We start from the raw sequence: 18532 nt of genomic DNA, 5'->3' as shown, positions 1-18532 counted from the left end.
AAAGGGAAGAAAAAATGGTGAAATATGTGAGAACTTATTTTTAAAAATCTTGCAAATTCAAAAATTCAATTATTATTTCCGATTTGCTTCTTTGTAAGGAGGAAACTCAATTCCTTAATAAAAGAGATATTCCTGAACAATGCTTTACCTTATATAAGCTTAGTTAAACTCAATCTAATGATTTATCATTTTCTTGTTATTTTAGAAAGCCACCATGACCCTTTCACTTGTTTTTATATTTGTTTATTTGGTATGCTTTAAAAATTCTTAAAGAATAAAGCATTAGAAGTACAGTCATAGAATTTGATCCCATGATGTGAAATATTGCAATATTTTGATTTGTAAAATAATATTTTTATTTAATAATTCCTAAAAGGACATCTTAGATTGCCGATGTGATCTTTTCACCTTGTCGTTTAAGTGGACCCATCGTGATTAATGCAATTCCAACTCAATTGCGCCCAGTGTAACAGACCTCACTATTTATTGACCATTTCACCTTTGTGTAGATGTGTGTGCATTTGTGTGTGGGGGACTAGGGATGAAGGGAAAGTGCATTTTCCATATCCATAATCTGTCGTTGAAGGTAGTGGTGGGAGCCAGATCGTTCATTAGGTCGGTTTGGAACCGTTAGTTTGTAATTATGTGTGTATGTGGACAATACAATTTAATATTAGAACAATACAATTGCACAACTAATTAAGACTTACTTCTAATTAATCTTCCCCCTGCCCTCTTACCTTTAGAAGGCCATCGTGACTCCTCACCTTGTTTTTTTGCATGCTCAAAAAGACTTTAGAGAACAAAAGATTAAAGAGTATTCATAAGAGTTTGATGCATGATGTGAAGTATTCATTCAATAAAATTTTTAAATATTCTCATGTGTAAAGAGTCCTTTTATTTAAGGAGATCAGAAAGATTCATTTTATTAAATTGTTCAATTGTTTAATTTTCTCTATGGCATTGATATATTATTTTGTTTAATTTTTTTAATCTATCTTTTCTTTTATCGTTTTTATATATTATATTTTGTTTTTCAATGATAATGTATGTAAACCATTTGTGATTATGGTTGGGTTCACAAGAGCCGACAAAAGACATAAAAAAGGAGCATGTCTCCACCATGGAGGTTGTCCATTGGCACAAAAGGAAATTGCACTTCTTTAGACCCCACAAAAAAATTAGTGAGACCCCCTCCCCTCTCTTGAAAGAGCGGTTCTACCATCCAGTTTTCAACATGAAATGTGGATTGGCGTGATTGAACTAAATCCAGAAGCTACGTGCTCAACAACACTGCCACTACACTACAACTCATTGGACATCAAAAGCTTGCAGAATAAATTCTATAGTGCCATTTCCGTCCCTTGTGAATGAAGGGATAGGTGGAAGAAAGAGTGCAAGGTTTTTGCCGTTGGCTCTTGTGAATCTAGCTTGTGCATGTACAATGAACAATATAATGTATATTTTTATTTATATCCTTTTCTTTTTATTTTGTTTTCAAATGATAATGTGCAATGTGCATCTTTCACCTTATTATTTAATTGGGGCCTTTCCTAATATATAAACCATTTGAGATTATGTATGTGTAGTGTATAATATAATTTCATATTAAAACACAAGAAAATTGGGGCATTTCCTAATATATAAACCATTTGAGATTATGCATGTGTAGTGTATAATATAACTTTATATTAAAACATAAGAAAAATTATTAATGTGAATTTTGTAGACACTCATTTAAACTTATCTTCCATAGATCTCATTCCCCCCTTAACTAACCTTCGTGACTCTTCACCTTGTTGAACTATTTTCTCACATGTTTCAATGGTTGTTCTTCCCTTTACCATGATAGTTCTTTCGACTTTCAACCGGCTCAAGGTTAAGGAGATGCAATCCTCTCCCGAAGATTGATTCTTGTTAAACTCAACCTAATGATTTTATCACTTCCTTATTGCTTTAAATAGCCATCGTGACCCTTTCACTTGTTGGCACTGCCCTTAGGCAGAGTCTATGGGGAGGAATTTTGTCGCCATGGCCATAGGGCCTCAGGCCAATGGGGAGTTTCCGAGCAAGGGTATGTTTTTTAGGTGGACGGCATGCATGGGATTTCTATTTTTGTTTGGTGGTTCGAGTGGAAATTTGATTGTGTGTGTGTGTGCGCGCTTTTTCTGTGCTGCAGTTGATAGCGGGGAGGAAGGGATCGTGCGATTTTGAACAGGTGTCTCTCTCTCTCTCATCATTACAAGTGTGTGTGTGTTGCACCTCTTCCATAGTCACAGACTGACGCTAGCTTAATTGGGCTATTCACACTCTCACAATGAAAATGGGCAAAGCTGCTGCACACTCGTCGGCGCCCCATTACTCAAGAAGGTGGGATTCTACCACAGCCCAAACGACCCTTTCTACTTTGCAGATAGTTGGAAGGATAGACGTTTCAGTGGGCTTGCTGCATCATCACATACATGGAGCGAGTGCTCTGTAACATTAGCCTCTTCATCATCACCTTCTCTTTCCTCCGGCCTGCCTCCCGACATCAGCGTAGATAAAGTGCTCTTTCACAACCCGGTGGAGATTATCCCCTTTGTGGAAACATTTATGGTACACTCACATTGTAACCCTATCAAGAAGATTATCAAAACGCCATCAGATTGTATGCTGTTTCATGAAGTGTTCATCATGAAGGGAATGTTAATCTGCAAATTGTATATAGACGTACACATTTGTACTTAGTGCTTGCACATTGGCATCTTCCATTCTATTTCAAAAGAAATTCTTGACATGCACACATAGGCATCTCTGCTAACAAGATCATTACAGCAGATTCCATGCTGTTTCGAGAATTGGCATCTCCCATCACATCCTCCATCTCAGAATTAGTATGCCATCGCCTAATTTGACAATGTACACCGTAGTCAGACAATGTACGTTATATGCTTTGGTAACTTCAAATTTAGATTTATGCACATACTTGCAAGAGCAGAAGCAGAGCAACATGTCATTTCCATGACATTCTTCACTTGTCTACACGCCTAATCCTCACGACGCCATGAAGGTGCATTTAGCACTTCTCAGTTATGCTAAAATTCTTTGTGTATTTTAGTGTCACTAGATGCAGTTTAGTAAAACCTATGCACAGTAACATACTAGCACGGTACAAGGGTTGTTTGGAAGTGTAGGCATGTATGGGCCACCTATGTGTGATTGAGCATAGTCACTTTGCGTGCAAGCTTGTTATATCCTGTTATGGTTTGCCTGTATTTGGCTTTGTGTGGCCCTCAAGCTTGTGAGATCTGGGTCTAGCCACTTTTGGAGAATGGACTGTTTGCATATGAGATATAAGAAATGTACCTATTCATGATCAATTGAGCAAACAATTTCAGAAAGCTTCGTGATCTTTCGAATCTCAATTTAGTACGTGCTAAAGTCACAAGGTAGATTTCCTTTATAGTTTCGTCTTGATGCAACTTGAAAATTCATAATCCATTTCTCGGCAAGTCTAAAGCGTTCTTCACTTTATGTTTTTGATTCGTGATTCAAATGTGAATACACGTGTCTTTTGATCAATGAGATAATGAATGTTTTGGGACTCATGCACTTGCTCATCAGGCATCTGAATATGGACTTAGGCCTAAAAAGGTGCAAGGCCAGATTTTTCAAGGTAATGTTGAAGGGAGATGATCATTGTGTTTTCTTTGATATTCTTGTTTATAAGGCAAAGGGCCTTGATGACGTCTTTTGTTTCCCTCTACAGATAACCGTGTGGACCAGAATTCAATTATTGCCCATCTGCAAGATCAAATGGAACAGTTGGAGCAAAAGCTGCTAGAAAGAGAAAATTACTTGCAAGCTGTGGAAAATAGCACGTGGCAAGTGGAACTTATGCGCTTGCAATCAACTGTGGAGGGGCTGCAATGGCAGATTTTGTTAAAGGAGTCAAAGATGGAAAGGACTATCGATCAACTCTCTGGAACACAGGTATACAATTTTCTAGTAGTGCATTGTTCTCGAAACCCTTGGTAGTTACTTGTCTCTTTCATTGATCTCTGCAATGTTGTAGCATGAGGTTGAAAGCCTGTAGTGCCTTCTAGAGAAAGCCGAGTTCAATGCCAGAGCATCAAACTCGCATGCGAAAAAAGTTCATGAGGAATCGCAGAGTCTCCAGTGCTAGGTGGTTGCACTACTGCTGTGGATGGAAAGTATTGCCTTGTGCCTAAGCAATGAATCGGCAGATGAAGAATTGGAGAACCTGTTAAAAAATGCAGAGTCAACAATGGTAAGGTTGCTGCATCTGCGAGTTTCAACAAGCGAATACAATGCGCACACATATAGATATATAGACAAATCCATACATTTCCGAATGGATGAAAAGTGAAGTCATTAATTCATGTACTTGTAGCCATCAACAGTTTTACTAATGAGTTTAAGGGAGTGCTTGTTGTGAAACATGATTGAGGAATACAAGATATTTATATCTAATATGGTTGGGAATTTTCATGTTGGAGTTTACCATGCCATGAATCTGTATTGCAAGCCAATGGATAAAAGTATCAATCAAAAGCACTCGATGTAGATGGCATATCTGTGGAGCTTACAAGGCGTAACTATTCAACGGACATAATCACAGCTAAACACAATCCAACTGATGAGCTGATGGTGCTAGTTGCAAAGCTAAGGGGGCAGCTACAAGTGTCTCTGTTGCTCTCCGACAACGGCGTACGCGTCTGATGGAGGCATCGATACCGGGTCCTTGGGTGAATGGTTCTGCATTGTGTGTGCATTTTGCCTCACGCATCAAGATGTCTGTCTTGCTTCTCCAAGTAAGAAGACCACACAATCATGGTAAGCACAACTTGTTGGGAAGATTCACAACCACCAGGGTCTAATGCAAACACGTCCTCGCCTGTTATCATTGGACGTGCTTGCATTTGTTCTAACCCTGTCACAATGAGTGGGCTTTTCACAATGGAGGGAGTTTTGTGCACACATATGGCTCTTCTCATTTTTGCCTTCTCTGCTCTTTCTAGACAAGTTGCCCCACAGAAAGCATGCTAGGAAGCTGGTGATCACACATAACCACATAATTTGAAGGTGCACACACACTTTTTCCCGTCTTGCACTGCATGCCTACATATCTTCCTTATTCAACACTCAAGATTATGGAAAAGGACATGAATTCTATGCTGGGGACACCAGGCGGTCTTCTGCATATGCACGTCTCTCATGCCACCTGCAAGGAAGCATGTAATCATCATCTCAGAAAGCTAGAGATGTCAAGTGTATCGATGTTATAATGCTCTTTGGAGAGCTCTGTCTTGGTCGGGGAGTATGTATGGCAAACTTGCATGCTTAATGTTTGCAAACTATGTAAAGCACACCATGTAGTTTTATGCAGTAAACAAAGGCTGCTTGTCAAAATGTATCAATTTAGGTTTATTGAGAAAGACGAATGGAGCTGAAGTGTAGTGAAGACTATTCTCCACTGAACAGTGAAGTCTATTGAAGATGAAACTCTTCAATTCAACATAACATTAAGCTAGTTGGGATCTTTCGCTCTTGGAATGTACCACCAAGTGGCATCAAATGTTTCAATAATCATTCAAAGATCTCATTAAAAAGCATGCATTTTTTGACTATTAATAATTGATATTGAACGGTTATATATGCCTTGTCTGAAGTGAGCAGAAAGCTTCTTTTACTCTTAAATCTCTATGACCCTTACTTCATTTCAAGTTTTTTTGCAGCTCAAATTTGTATGAACATCAATGGTATCATTATACTGCTAGTTCTAATTCTGGCTGTGGGACAGGGCTAGCTTCATAGGCTGATAGAGGTAGAAAAAAACCTCTTTACTTGGAATGTCGATTGCCATTTTTGAGAAGGATGTTCTTTTGAGATTTTTTTAATTGCAGCGGGGGCTACTCCTTAATTGGTTATGAAGGCTCTCCTGGACCCATTGAGATGTGTATTTATATCTCTTCACTTGGTTTGGAAGTTTCTTGATTCTATAACTCCCTAAAGTTTGGAAGTTTGTAGATGAGGAATAGACTACATACTTGTGCCCTGCTCAATCGATTCCTGATCGAAATGTAGTGGGTGAATGCACAAATGTGGGTTGTCTATGGGGTCAAATCCACGGGTTATGGTCTAAAAGTGTGACTCCTAGTGTTAGGGGCCAGGTTTGGGCTTCTAGTGTTGGACACTAGTTTGGGAAGAGATGTGTATTTGTATCTAATATGCAAGCCAAAGTCTGGGGGGTTGCTTCAATTGTGCAAACATTCTATGTCTTTTTCATGCAAAACGTTTTTATGGTTATGAGAGTGTTGTCTAGATGGGAAGGCAGCCCACTTCAGAGTGGGGGAACATGGGCTAAAGGGAGGTTACACAAGGATTGACATGGAGAATCTCACCATGCCCATGAAACTCTATAAATGGGTTATCCTATCACATAAGTGGAAGAAGAAAAGACAATGTTGAGTAAAATGGGTATGGCTCCACTTTCTCTATTGGTGAATAGAGAGTAGAGATGGAAGTGGAGATGGAGGAGGAGGAGACCACAACCTAAACAAAAGAGATAGATATATGAGAAACAATAAGAACTCTCTATTAAAAATAACTATGACAATGTCTTTATAAAGCATTCAAGGCTCATGCACTGATTGACCTTTATCTTCCAACTTCCAACTTCCAACTTCCAACCACTTAAACTAGTGTTTCATATTGTGCATGGTTTAGCCCATGTATCTTTATTGCTAGCAATCCCCCCTTCAATTCTATCTACTATATCAGTCTAATTGATAACTAATCATGATAAAAATAAAGTAAATACGATTCATCTAACTACATAGACTAGGACCCCCCATACCGTACAACAAGAGGGATTCTCGTCCAACATAATCAGGAGGGATGGACAACATAAACTTAATCCGTAAGACATGACAAGGAACTGGGTGTGCTTACCATTGACTAAAAATGTCATGGTAGTGTTAAACCCATTACATTTATTGACACAAATAAAATGACTTGAACTTGAAAAAAAACAACTAGCTTTTCGAATTTGTAACAATCATCAATTGAATCTGCAACCATACAAACTAAAATTCTTTTAGTATCACCACCATTTGCAATATTTAGTTGAAGCATTCTTGAAAAAATTGCTTGGTTCATCTTTCCACAATGTACACTTGAGTCCTTGGACAAATTGTCTTTCCCTTGATGATTAACTTGTCTTCAAATAGAACAAGCATTTACCAATGTCACGTTTGTAGCATGAGTTGTAGACCCTCGCACAATAATTTGTGCTCTTCTCCTTGCAAAACGACTGACTATTCAGTCCAATGTACAAATTGGATCTTTTTCCTTGAGTATAGTAACAATTTGATTGAATTTTTGAGGCAAACTTTTGCATAAGATTGCAACAAGATCTCCATCAGGAATAGGTGCTTCAACATACACTATTCGAGTTTCAATACTCTTCAATTGATTGACAAGAGATGCAATAAACAACATAGCCCCACCTTTAAACTTATTTTTGGCTTGGCTTTAGCTCCAAATAAAGTCTCTGGCAGAATCCACCCACGTCATCCAAATAATATATTTAATCATCCTCAAGAGAAGTTAAAACGATACCAAAATTTTGTTCATCTTTTTATTGTTTTTCAACACATAAAGCTCATGTTACAACAATAGATGTACCATCTAGTACAAGAGGATTTTTAATTATCCATAAGATTCTTGCATTAAAATTGTAAACCATATATCTTTCATAGACCAAAATTTATATCATTTACTACTATGAGCTACCGAGCATAATTCAATAACATTTCGAAAGAGCAATTTTAATTTTTACTTGTAGGCAGTGCCCTCGTCTACTGTAGACGACCTTGTTTTTGGTAAAAGAGGATCGCTTCAGGGTGACTCAGTTGTTAGGAAGGACTGTCAAATCTAGCAAGCGTATCGTCAAAGCGAAATTGAAGAAGTGGGTACTTCGAAGTTACTGCAAACTGTGCAAAGAACGTCTTTACGTCTTTACATCCAGACAATTGTCTGTTGCTGCCATTTTTGTGTTGAATGGCCGCAGTGGCCTCGCATCAGCTTGCCGACTGCATCATTTGCCACGTCTGGAATGCAGATCTTTCAAGTAAGCGCATGGGTCCTGACTCCTCAGCTTTTCTCCCCCCCCCCCCCCCCCCCCCCCCCCCCTCTCTCCATTCTTCTCTTTGGTCCTTGCTTTTAGCCCATATTGCTTTTTCATGCATATTGGATTACTTTTCAAAGGGCTCTCTTCGTTTTCCTGCATTTTTATGAGCATGTCAAGTTTTCTGATGCATTTTCCTGCGTCTCCTATTTGGGTCATTGCTATTTTATGCAACATGATATGGGTCTGCTTGCTTTTTGCTTTTCTTTTGATCATTTCAATACCAGGACTTTGGATTATTTCATTAACAGGACTTTGCTTTTTCACCAATCTCTTGGATGCTTGCAGTGGTCGCTATCTGTCCCAACAACAATGAAGTACACATCTATAAAGCGTCTCCAGCCCGAGATTCTGTGTGGGAGAGAGTTCACATACTACGACAGGTATTTTTTTATTTACAGGAGTCTGAAACAGTCAAAAGGCTACATAAACCTATTTTTCTTGTGAGCTCTTGATGAAACATAACACACCTAAATGCTATGCGAAAATGAAGCTCTACAAAACAATAGGAAGTGACATTTAGCTCCCATTTAAGCACTTGATGCTCAAGAAACAGAGAGACGCTAAGAGTCTGTATGAAAGTAATTTGGTGAAGTTGTTTGACATGCTGATTGGATTTGCACTTTCTTTGGATATCTTTAGCTAGATCCCACTCATGAATAAAGTGACACTCCTTCTCATTGGGTTTTGTTTGAGTAGGAAACACAAGGTTCTTGGTGTAGAGTGGTATTACATCAATGTACAAGCCTAAAAACAAACATAAACTTCGTATAAATCCCTAGTTAAATGGACTACGCTTAGGTTCGTGAGCCCTATTTTCGATAAAGATGGATGGAGGATGTAAGAAAGAGCTTGATATGCATGCACACATGATTTAGCTGATTGCTTACACTGAATTTTAATCTGAGGGGCTGCTTTTCCATGTAGAGTGCAGCTGAGATAGATTCACTAGAGGGTATGCAACCTAGAATGCCGATGACACTTGGCACACTACTAGGAGCTGCACACAAAGGGGTGTCTATTTGAGACCTTTGTCACATTTGCTATGATATATTCAACAGCCATTTGCATACTTGGACTCACACCCTCGCAGTGGATACAGATTGAGAGGCCACGGATTATCTCACAGACCACTTACAACAAACCCTCAGTTCCACATGATAATATTAGAGTATAGTTGATTGTCTCATCGGTGATAGTGAAGGCCTATTCTAGACACTATGCTTCATTTAGAGGATGAGAGAGCTAGCTGAGGCTGAAGAGAGGTTAATGCAGCACCCCATGACCAACAATAAAACAAAATTGGAATAGTCTTCAAACACTACACACAACTTGAAACTGGTAAAGAGAGAGAACGCACAGTAGACATGGAGTGGCGGAGTCCCACTTTTAGAAGCACTGGCCCCAAAACCTTGGTGCCCCTTTCAATATTTCGTTTGTATTGATCTAAGTGCTGGGAGGAGTACTCTTCTAGATTCTGCAATGACATGAACTGAGAAGAGGTCCTCCAAGGCATTCTTTTTTTTTTCGAGAAAAAGATCCTTCTATTAGTTAATGAAACTGCCCATAGGGCTACAACCACCTCTTCGAGAGACGGCTACAACAACCATGATGGGGAGACTCTCCCAATGAAAAAACACCATGTATACAATGAGGCTAAATCAAGAAATGGGAGGAGGGAAAAGCCACACAGGTGGACAATACACCCTGGACCATGGTGAAAAAAGGCAAGGAAGCCAGAGTCGAAGGAATTCCTCTCTACGCTCTTGCATGCGGTCGGAGCTGCCCTGAAGTCTCTCGAGCTGTCCTCTGAGGGTGTGGATCAGCTCTAGCCAAAGATCGCGAACAGTCTCTGCTGGTGGTACAGGGCGAGCCTCAAAGATGCGAAAGCAGCGGGCCCGCCAGATGAACGAGAGTGTCAGTCAGTGGCTCCCAGCACTCCTCTCTCTCACTGCACCACTCCTGTGGAGTAAGCTCTGTGGCAGGCTGGAGTGTAGGTCGCCCCCCTGCATCACTATCATCCTGCTGGTGGAAGATAGCTCAAACTGAAGTGCCGGGCCCGTGAGAGTGGACCAAGCAGCTGCCTCCCAAGTGTACTGCCAAGCCGTGGAAAGAACAAGCATCAGTCGAAGAACACGAAGCCACACCTGCTGTGCCAAAGGCTAGTCCCAAAGACAGTGACGTTGACTCTCCACAAGATGGTCACAAACTGCACATGCGGCCGAGAGACCACTATGCACAAGCCAGCTCCCAACTGTTGTAGCTGTGTGCGACCAGCCACTGAAACAAAGTGATTCGTCTCGACTGTCTGGAGTCCCACAACCTCTCCCAAAACGCTGCCAAGAACTCAGCTGTGAGACCCTCCTCCTGCCAATGAGGTGCTGCTGTGAGCCTCTCTCTGTGCTGCCAGAATGTGACGTCCCAGTCGAACAATTTACTGAAAGAAAGGGACGCCTGGGCGGTCTATAGAAGAGAAAGGGTCCCTCCATAGCCACTCTCCAGGATCCCACTGTACTCGTGCCAGTGACAACACTCCCAAGCCCATAGTCTCCAATGTCCAGTCTCAAGAGCGGCTGGGCCAGAATCGATGACACAAGTCCTCCCACAGACGCCCACCACTTGGATCCTCTGAAAACAGCACTCAGCCACCTGCGGGGCCTCTACTGCAGCTCGTTGTAACTGTCCCTCACCCTGTAACTCGAAAAATAGGAAAGGAACAGTCTCTAAACAAGCCCGAACTGAGATGAGAACCTCCAGTCGCGTGAAGGCTCCCATCCATCTGGGCGCTGTTGATTCGAGAGGTGTGAGCCACTCAGCTGGTACTGCCTCTGAGATGTCCTGGCACATGCTCTACACCCCTCTCATGCCCTGCAACAACTGAAAGCCCTGCAGCTCCTCTGACAAGCCTGAAAATTGTAGCCAGTCACCTAAAGAGCGTGCTGGACCCGCTGCCATGGGACCCCAGAAAACATGAGGCCGACTACGAACCAGGTGGCCTCTCTGAGTGCTAACCATGGGGTTCCAAAAAAGGGGTTGTCGTAGGCACTCCTCCGTGCAAGTCGGTTGCCGCTGCGCCAGGCCTCGCTGCAAGTGCACCCAAGATCAAAGCAAACCCACAGCGAAGTGGTCCTCCAGTCTCCTGCTCAAACCAACTCTGCGCATCTCTGTGAAGATCCGTCTGGTCGAAGGTTGCCAGGGGCCTATTGCCTGAGGCACCTAGCACGAAGCCGTTGTAGCAAGAACTCCTTCCAAGGCTCCTTACCTGGAAGAAGTCCTCGGACGATGAACTTCCCAAGAAGGGCTCTTCTCTGCTGTGCTGGGTCTATGATCCCAAGCCCTCCCTGTGAACAAGGTAGAGTGATGACCTGCCAAGCCACTTTGGCCCGGGCTGTCTGAGTGTCACGCCCCGACCAAAGGAAGTTCTTGATCAGCCTCTCTACCTGGCCGATACAAGAACTCGAGAAGATCCAACAAGAAGTGATGTACCACATAGTAGCCAACAACACCTGGTTGGCCACTACAACACTGCCAGCCAAAGAACGTCGTGCGGAGCTCCAATGTAGCAACTTCCTCCTGATAGACAGGAGGAGGGGAGCAATCTGTTGCTCGGGAGACAAGTCTAAACCAATCTGACAGCCCAAGTATTGAACTGCAGTCCCTGGGGGAATCCACCTGAACCCTCCCCTGCCATCCAATCGGGTATTGGAGCACTACCAACCGAGAAAGCCACTGTCTTCCTCTAGTTGATCAGTGCCCCAGATGCACAACAGAAGGTCTCAAGAGCCCGCTCACAGCTGTGAAGGTTTGCCTCTTGGCCATCCAAGTACAAGGCTGAGTTGTCAGCAAACTTAGCGTCCAATAGCTCATCTCCTCGAATAGGAAGTTCTAAGCCCCGTAAACCAACCTGCTGCGACACCAAAAACCTGCTCATCGCCTCAACATAGAACAGAAAGAGGAAAGGGGCAAGAGGGCAGCCCTATCTAACCGAACGTGTGAGCGTGAAACGATCACCTCTACCTCCTGACAAAAGTACCTGACTGTGTGTCCGTTTGTATAAAGCTGACACCCCTTTGATCCAAGCATCTGAGAAGCCCATCATGCGTAGAGTGCCCTCCAGAAAGTCCCAGTCAACTTTGTCGTAAGCCTTCTCAAAATCGAGAAGAAGAATCACCAGATCCTCACCACGGAGCCGCGCTAAGGCAGAAGCCTCCCAAAAAGTAAAGATGTTGTCAAGGATAATGCGCTCCTTGACAAAACCTGTCTGAGTCCCATGTATAAGGCTCTCTAGAAGTGGCTGGATCCTCAAACTCAGAGCCTTGGCAAGAATTTTGTAGGCTGAGTTGAGGATGGTGATGGGGTGCCATTGTCGAATCTCATCCAAGGAGCCACCCTCCTTGGGAATGAGGTAGATGAGAACTTCACTCATGCTGTCAGGCATCTCTCGTGTGTGCAAGATGTATTGAAAAGCACTACAGAGGTCTGGGCCAAGCAAGTCCCAGTACTCCAAGAAAAAACTGGGAGTCAAGCCATCCTCACTTGGACAGCTACCATGGGGGAGTGCACTAAGAGCCCTGTGCAACTCCTCAAGCTGAAGTAGTAGCTCAAGCCTCTGACGCATCTCCTCGGTCACCAGGCAAGGCATCTGTGCCCACACCTGCTCCCTGCATGCATCCTGACGCTCTGACTGAGGCTCTGCAGACAGTAACTCACGGTAAAAGTCAGTAGCAACTGCACGCATGTCCTCTGGCTCAGAAGCAACTGACCCGTCGGGCCTCCTCAGCTGACTGACCTTGGCATGCGTGTGTCGAGGTCCCACTGCCTTGAAGAAAGCACCAATCACTGTCACCCACCTGCGTCCACTGAGATGCATGTCGATGGAAAGCAAACTCATGGCGCCGCTCCTCTGTGCTAACCAGCTCCTGGCGAGCCTGGTCTAAGTGCTCCTCCAACCAAGGATTGTCTGGATGCTGCTCTTGCATCCTCCTCCAAGGCATTCTTATAAAGCCATTGGTCTAGAAGAATCTGATACAAAAAGCAAGCATTGCGTCTTAACTTAGCGCCCAAAAGCATCTTTTAAGCTTACGACAAAGCTGCCATGTCATCACCTAGAAACGAGCCACAATTCACGGGCTTGTGTCACGAGGTTGTGGCACCACTAACCTTAGTTGTTGGTTTCTTTCCCTTGATTTTTCTTTAATTATTGGGACCCACTTTTTGAAGTCACAAATGGCCCGACATCGTGTGGCCAGTGTGAAACGGTCGACGGCCAAGAGTTTCACCCATAGTCGGGAAGGGCAGGTCTCCACGAGATGGTCGGGCCAGTCGACACTAAAATTCGAGCAGTAAAAGGGTGTTCAATCATTTAGGCCCCTCGCTACACTTTATAAGTCTGTGGGTACTAACAATTAACTCAAAAGAGGCATAAGGGACACATGGTGGCTCTAGGTGGAATTGCCAGTCCAGGCTCCAGCATGAAGAGGGGGCGCTCGATTTGAGAGTAGAGGCTGAATTTTGCTTCAACAAGTGAACACAAGTGTGTGTGAGTAGTGGGTGCAAGCAATCACAACTTTAATGGAAAGCTTGCCTTCTCCCTTGTCTTATGTAGTGCGATGATTCTGCTCTCGTGCACCTCTCTCCCTCTTTGAAAACAGAATCGTAATGCCCAGCTCAAGGGCTTTCCATCTGTATGTATAGTTGTGTGGGTTCATGCGCGTATGCTGAGGCAAGAGCCTCTTGTCCAGGTACTGAATTAGCTAATTGCTAATCCACCTCAGGTATAGGTGAATTCAGAGAGATTTCCTACGAGAAATCTTGTCCAATTCAAAGGGCAAGTAGCGCTATAGGTGTAGGAGTACAAGGGCTTGCTACGGATGCGATCGACATGCGAAATGGAGCCCAAAACAATACAACTTGCTGTGTATTTTTGCAGGTTAGGGTTTTAACCCTAATTGATCCCTAATACCCCCAAGAGCTTCGGGGTAGTGATGGGATCGCTGTATGGGTGATCTAGTGCATTTTCGGGGAGAAAAATAGAGAATTCAGCATGCTGCAGATTCTCGCCAGGTTTGGGAAAGTGCTCGTATGTGCCCACCTTTTGCATGGGGATTTTATCTTTGAAGCCTTCTACGGCGGTCATGCTGTCGAAATCGGGCTAGAGTAGGCCATTTTCAGCCCGGTAAAAGCGGGACAGCTCGTAGGAACTACAGGTTTTCTCCCAAGTTTTATAAGAATAAAGAAATACTGGAAGGGGAGCCAGGGTGTCACTGTCTGCTATGTAGCACTCTATCTGCCAAGCCGTGGTTTGTGTGAAGTGTTAATTCCAGTCACATGCTTATTTGCGAAGTTTCTCTGTGTCGTAAAGTTCAACAAAATTTTTCAAGTAAAGAATTGGGTGAAAGCTAAAATCTACCTCCCTACGGGCCGGTTTCATGGTTCCGTCACCGGGACAGCCTTGGTTAATTTGCGGCGAAGACACAGAGCACAAGAACTTGGAATTACACTATGGCTGACAGAACAAATGACGCTAGGGAAGAGGGTTCTTCTTCACAAGACAGACATGCTATTCCTCCTCCGGTGTTCAAGCGTGGCGAGAGTTCACGGCCATCCCTGTTTGTACCTTTTGTTGATTTGAATGCTCCACAAGGTCAAGGGTGTATGATTGTGCAACTAGACGAGGATGCGTTCAGGATATAGTTGGTTGCCATCGTGAATGTCTTTTCTCGGTTGGTGTAGAATCCTAGGTTTATGGAATTTTTGCAAGCGCCACTAGTGTCATAGCAGACAAGGCAACTATCTCATGCAATAGAGCCTGCTGACGTTCAAGCCTAGGTCCCTTGTGCGTCCCAGCAGGACAGGAAGCAATAAATGGATAGGGAACGAGTTTCTAGGGTATGCAACAAGTTTTTCCACCACCCATGGTACATCCTGCGTAATTCGGGGGTGGATTAGTGTTTTAGAGCATTGCTAGTTATGTGCCTGAAAATCAACAATATATGTTAGGAACAGTGTTTGGGGGTATGCAAAGCATGATGTCAAACCCCCATGTATGGAAATATTGGCATACAACGGTTTCAGTGCCATTCGGGCCAATTTGGGGTGCTACTAGGCAATTTTGGCTTGGCTGGTTTTTCCGACCAGTAGGCACGTATGGCACCAGTGATACAAAATGTCAATGGCCAAGGGGCGCCGATGATATACAATGCCCATGTTGTAGACAATTCCCTATGACAATTTGGGAGCACTAGAAAATTCAAAAGCATACAAAGAAGGTGCAACTGTGAAGTTTGATATTTTCAAGTTTCAGCGGCTTTTATGTTAGTTGTAATATTTAGGGGGTGTGATGGTGCTCTCGGATAGAGTGGAAGGTAGGATTCAGGATTGTGTTAGTCTGTAAGTGTAAAAGCCAAAGTTTTTTTAAAGAGCATCCCCTTCTACTTTTTGTTTTTTTTCCCTTTGCCGAGCATCTTCTGTATGCTCTGCTGAAAAATTTTGCATTATATTTAACCTCCTTGAGTAAATTGTTTGCAGCATGACCAACTGATTTCTGGAATCGATTGGGGTACAGCCACTAATAAGATAGTGACAGCCTCTCATGACAGAAACTCGTAAGTTTCAAGTTTTTTTTCCTTGATTGTATGTATTGATGGTGGCCTTGTGAATTGTTGTATAATTGGTATGTACTATAACATGGCATGAGAATATTAAAGGAAGCTAACAGCATAGATACTAGCTTCTTCTAAGTTTTAGTGGCTGGTTGGGGCATTAGTGCACAAGTTTTTTAACTTTCTTTTTGTCCCAAATGCATGCATCACTCATCTCAGATTCCTACTAATGATAAAGGGTACTGAGGCAAAGTTTATAAATAGGGATCGGTGGTGTACATGTTTGACAAATAGAAATGTAGAGAGCTTTTATTGGTACATAGAATTTAGGTTCTCATGAACATTCAACCAAAAGGATGAAGAAGGTGTGAATGGCTGCGGATACATAATGCGAGTGAATTGATTGATGTAGCCTACGCTATGAAAGCGATACTAGATGTTGGGGACTGCCTGATAGAAGCAGCCAAAAGGGCGAAAGAAGGGAGAACATTTTTTTCTTATTTGCGTAGCAATTGAGACTTGTAACTTCTTAAATAGAGGAGATTCTTTGAAATGTTTGAGTTGCTATGCTTGCCATACATATCACTTTTCAATTATTTGCAACATCATAGTTTTGTGTATATCACACGATTTGACGTTGGACTACCTCTGCCCATTAATGCAGTGTATTTGGTGATTGAACATGACAAACCCTTCTTATCATGCCCTATAGGTTGAAAGGTTTGGGATGTAATTTCGCTATGCCACTTGACATGACATATGTTTAAGAAACCTTTTTTTTTTCCAAGATTCTCTAGAAAGGGGCTCAATACTAGTTTATTTATTGAATAGGCTTTGAAAGAGAGAGTCTCCTTTGCTTCTATTTCACTAATTAAAGTAGTTTGAAGTTGCTTTTTCACTTGTAATTATGGAAGTCTAGAGGAAGCAGATTTTATATTGAATATATAGTTTTGGTTTTTGATGGCTAACAGTGTAGATGCTTATGTTCGGAATGTTCATGATTTGTATAGCATGAAACCATAGGGGGAATTGGACTGTTTGACATACATTTTCAAGGTGTTTTTCTCAATAAAGTGGTTAGGTAAACGGGCGGAATACACAAACAGAGTTGGCTGCTTGTAAATTGTTTTTACTGTTTGACGTTAATTGATACCATGAATTGACACTTCTCATGTGAAACAATCTGTCTATTGTGTGAGGAAGCTTTAAAGGGAAAAATGCATTTTAAGCACCATAGGGAATTACCTTTCATCCTTCCATCTGGGCATGCCTTCCTCTACTTTGGGAAGGCCTGGTGTCGAAATATGTGGACCCCCCCCCCCCCCCCCCCCCCCCCCCCAACACGCACACACACACACACTTGTGCGCAAGAAAAAAAAGGCAGTTTTGGATAGATTTACTTACACACATTAATTAGTTCTTGGATGCATGGGAGGTGCAAGCTCTATCTTGAGTGAGCCATAGCGTGAAAGATAAGTTTCTTTATGTTACATAGCCAAAGGATGTCTTGTGTTTGTCCACGAGCTAGAGCTAGGGGAGGGCAGGAAGCTATAGGAGGGTTGCAATCTCCAGCCATCTGGAGGGAAGGATGATCTGCATGGGGTAACATCTTTGGGAAGCTTCCTGGGTAATTAGAACGGACCTTGTGAACGGTATCCAAAAGATTCTGAGTGCCGCTGTAAGTGATGAGACTTAACTGAAGATATGCCTCAATTGGCAGTGTTTAAGATTCTCAGCACAAGCTTTAGGGTGACAAATGCCAAGATTATAAGGCTGGGCACCTATGTTCAAGTAAGGATAATGACAGGGGACCTTGTGTTAGTGATTGAATGTTCATGTAGCAAATGGATGGAGCTCCTATGTCTACACAAATGAATAAACCATTGTGATTTGCAATCTTCTCTGTCAACACACACATTTAATCACAAGTTTGCTGACTTGGAATGTGTTATGATTCGTTTTATTGCGTGCCAGATATGTTTGGAGCTTTGAGGGGGATACTTGGAATCCCACTTTGGTAATTCTAAGGCTTAATCGAGCAGCTATTTCAGTAAAATGGAGCCCCAAAGGTTGTTTTTATCTTAAGTCGAAATCTTATCAGGTTTACTTATTCCTTTCTCATGGGTGTTATATTTTGAATTGCAGAAAACAAATTTGCTGTTGGAAGTGGTGCAAAAGTTGTGTGCATCTGCTATTATGAAACCGAAAATAATTGGTAGAAAAAGATTTGATGATTACTTTTGTGCAGTCACCCTGGATTTGTCTATATGATGGGAAAAGATTGATATGACAATTGTTTGGTTTCAAAAGGTGGGTAAGCAAGATTATTCGAAAAAAGCACAGCTCTACTGTAACAAGTGTCTCCTGGCATCCAAATAATGTGAGTAAACAAATTTGCTACCATGTTTATTTTTGGGCTGCAGTTTATTCTACTGTTGTCTCGTCGTTGAATTGCACAGAGAAAAAGCCTTTGGTGAGATATTGGGCCATCACAATTGATCCACATTGACACTGTAACCAATTAAAAATAGATTTGGTTACACTTTTGCCAGCAAGCCACCTTTATGCAATGATTCTCATGAAATGGTCTGCAAGCAAGCTACCTTTATGCAATGATCCTTATGGAATGATGTGCTGCAGGTTCTTCTTGCTACTACATCCACGGATTCTAAGTGCCGAGTGTTCTCTGCTTATATAAAAGGAGTTGATAGCAGGTGCAGTTGTTTTTGTTTCTTGG

The 18532-nt window shown here is 42.4% G+C and overlaps 1 protein-coding gene and 1 pseudogene across 2 annotated transcripts in view; both read left to right on the top strand.

Annotated features, from left to right (window-relative positions):
* Positions 1-2317: 2317 nt before the first annotated feature.
* LOC147428199 (protein MICROTUBULE BINDING PROTEIN 2C-like) lies at positions 2318-4725 on the top strand (annotated as a pseudogene).
* A 3139-nt stretch (positions 4726-7864) lies between these two features.
* Positions 7865-18532, top strand: part of LOC147428198 (actin-related protein 2/3 complex subunit 1B-like) — a 42877-nt gene continuing 32209 nt past the window's right edge. Inside the window, exons 1-7 of one of the 2 annotated variants that reach the window (XM_086496947.1) lie at positions 7865-8137; positions 8483-8577; positions 15722-15798; positions 17770-17864; positions 17941-18010; positions 18106-18175; positions 18436-18509. In XM_086496947.1, coding sequence (XP_086353073.1) covers positions 8068-8137; positions 8483-8577; positions 15722-15798; positions 17770-17864; positions 17941-18010; positions 18106-18175; positions 18436-18509 — 551 coding nt within the window. In that variant the 5' untranslated portion in view covers positions 7865-8067. The remainder of the gene's footprint in view (positions 8138-8482; positions 8578-15721; positions 15799-17769; positions 17865-17940; positions 18011-18105; positions 18176-18435; positions 18510-18532) is intronic. The other variant, XM_086496946.1, reaches the window with a different exon arrangement.

The sequence above is a fragment of the Adiantum capillus-veneris genome, chromosome 23, assembly GCF_014529385.1.
Source record: "Adiantum capillus-veneris isolate H3 chromosome 23, ASM1452938v2, whole genome shotgun sequence".
NCBI classification, from domain to species: domain Eukaryota; kingdom Viridiplantae; phylum Streptophyta; class Polypodiopsida; order Polypodiales; family Pteridaceae; genus Adiantum; species Adiantum capillus-veneris.
This window is presented reverse-complemented; position numbering and strand designations above follow the sequence as displayed.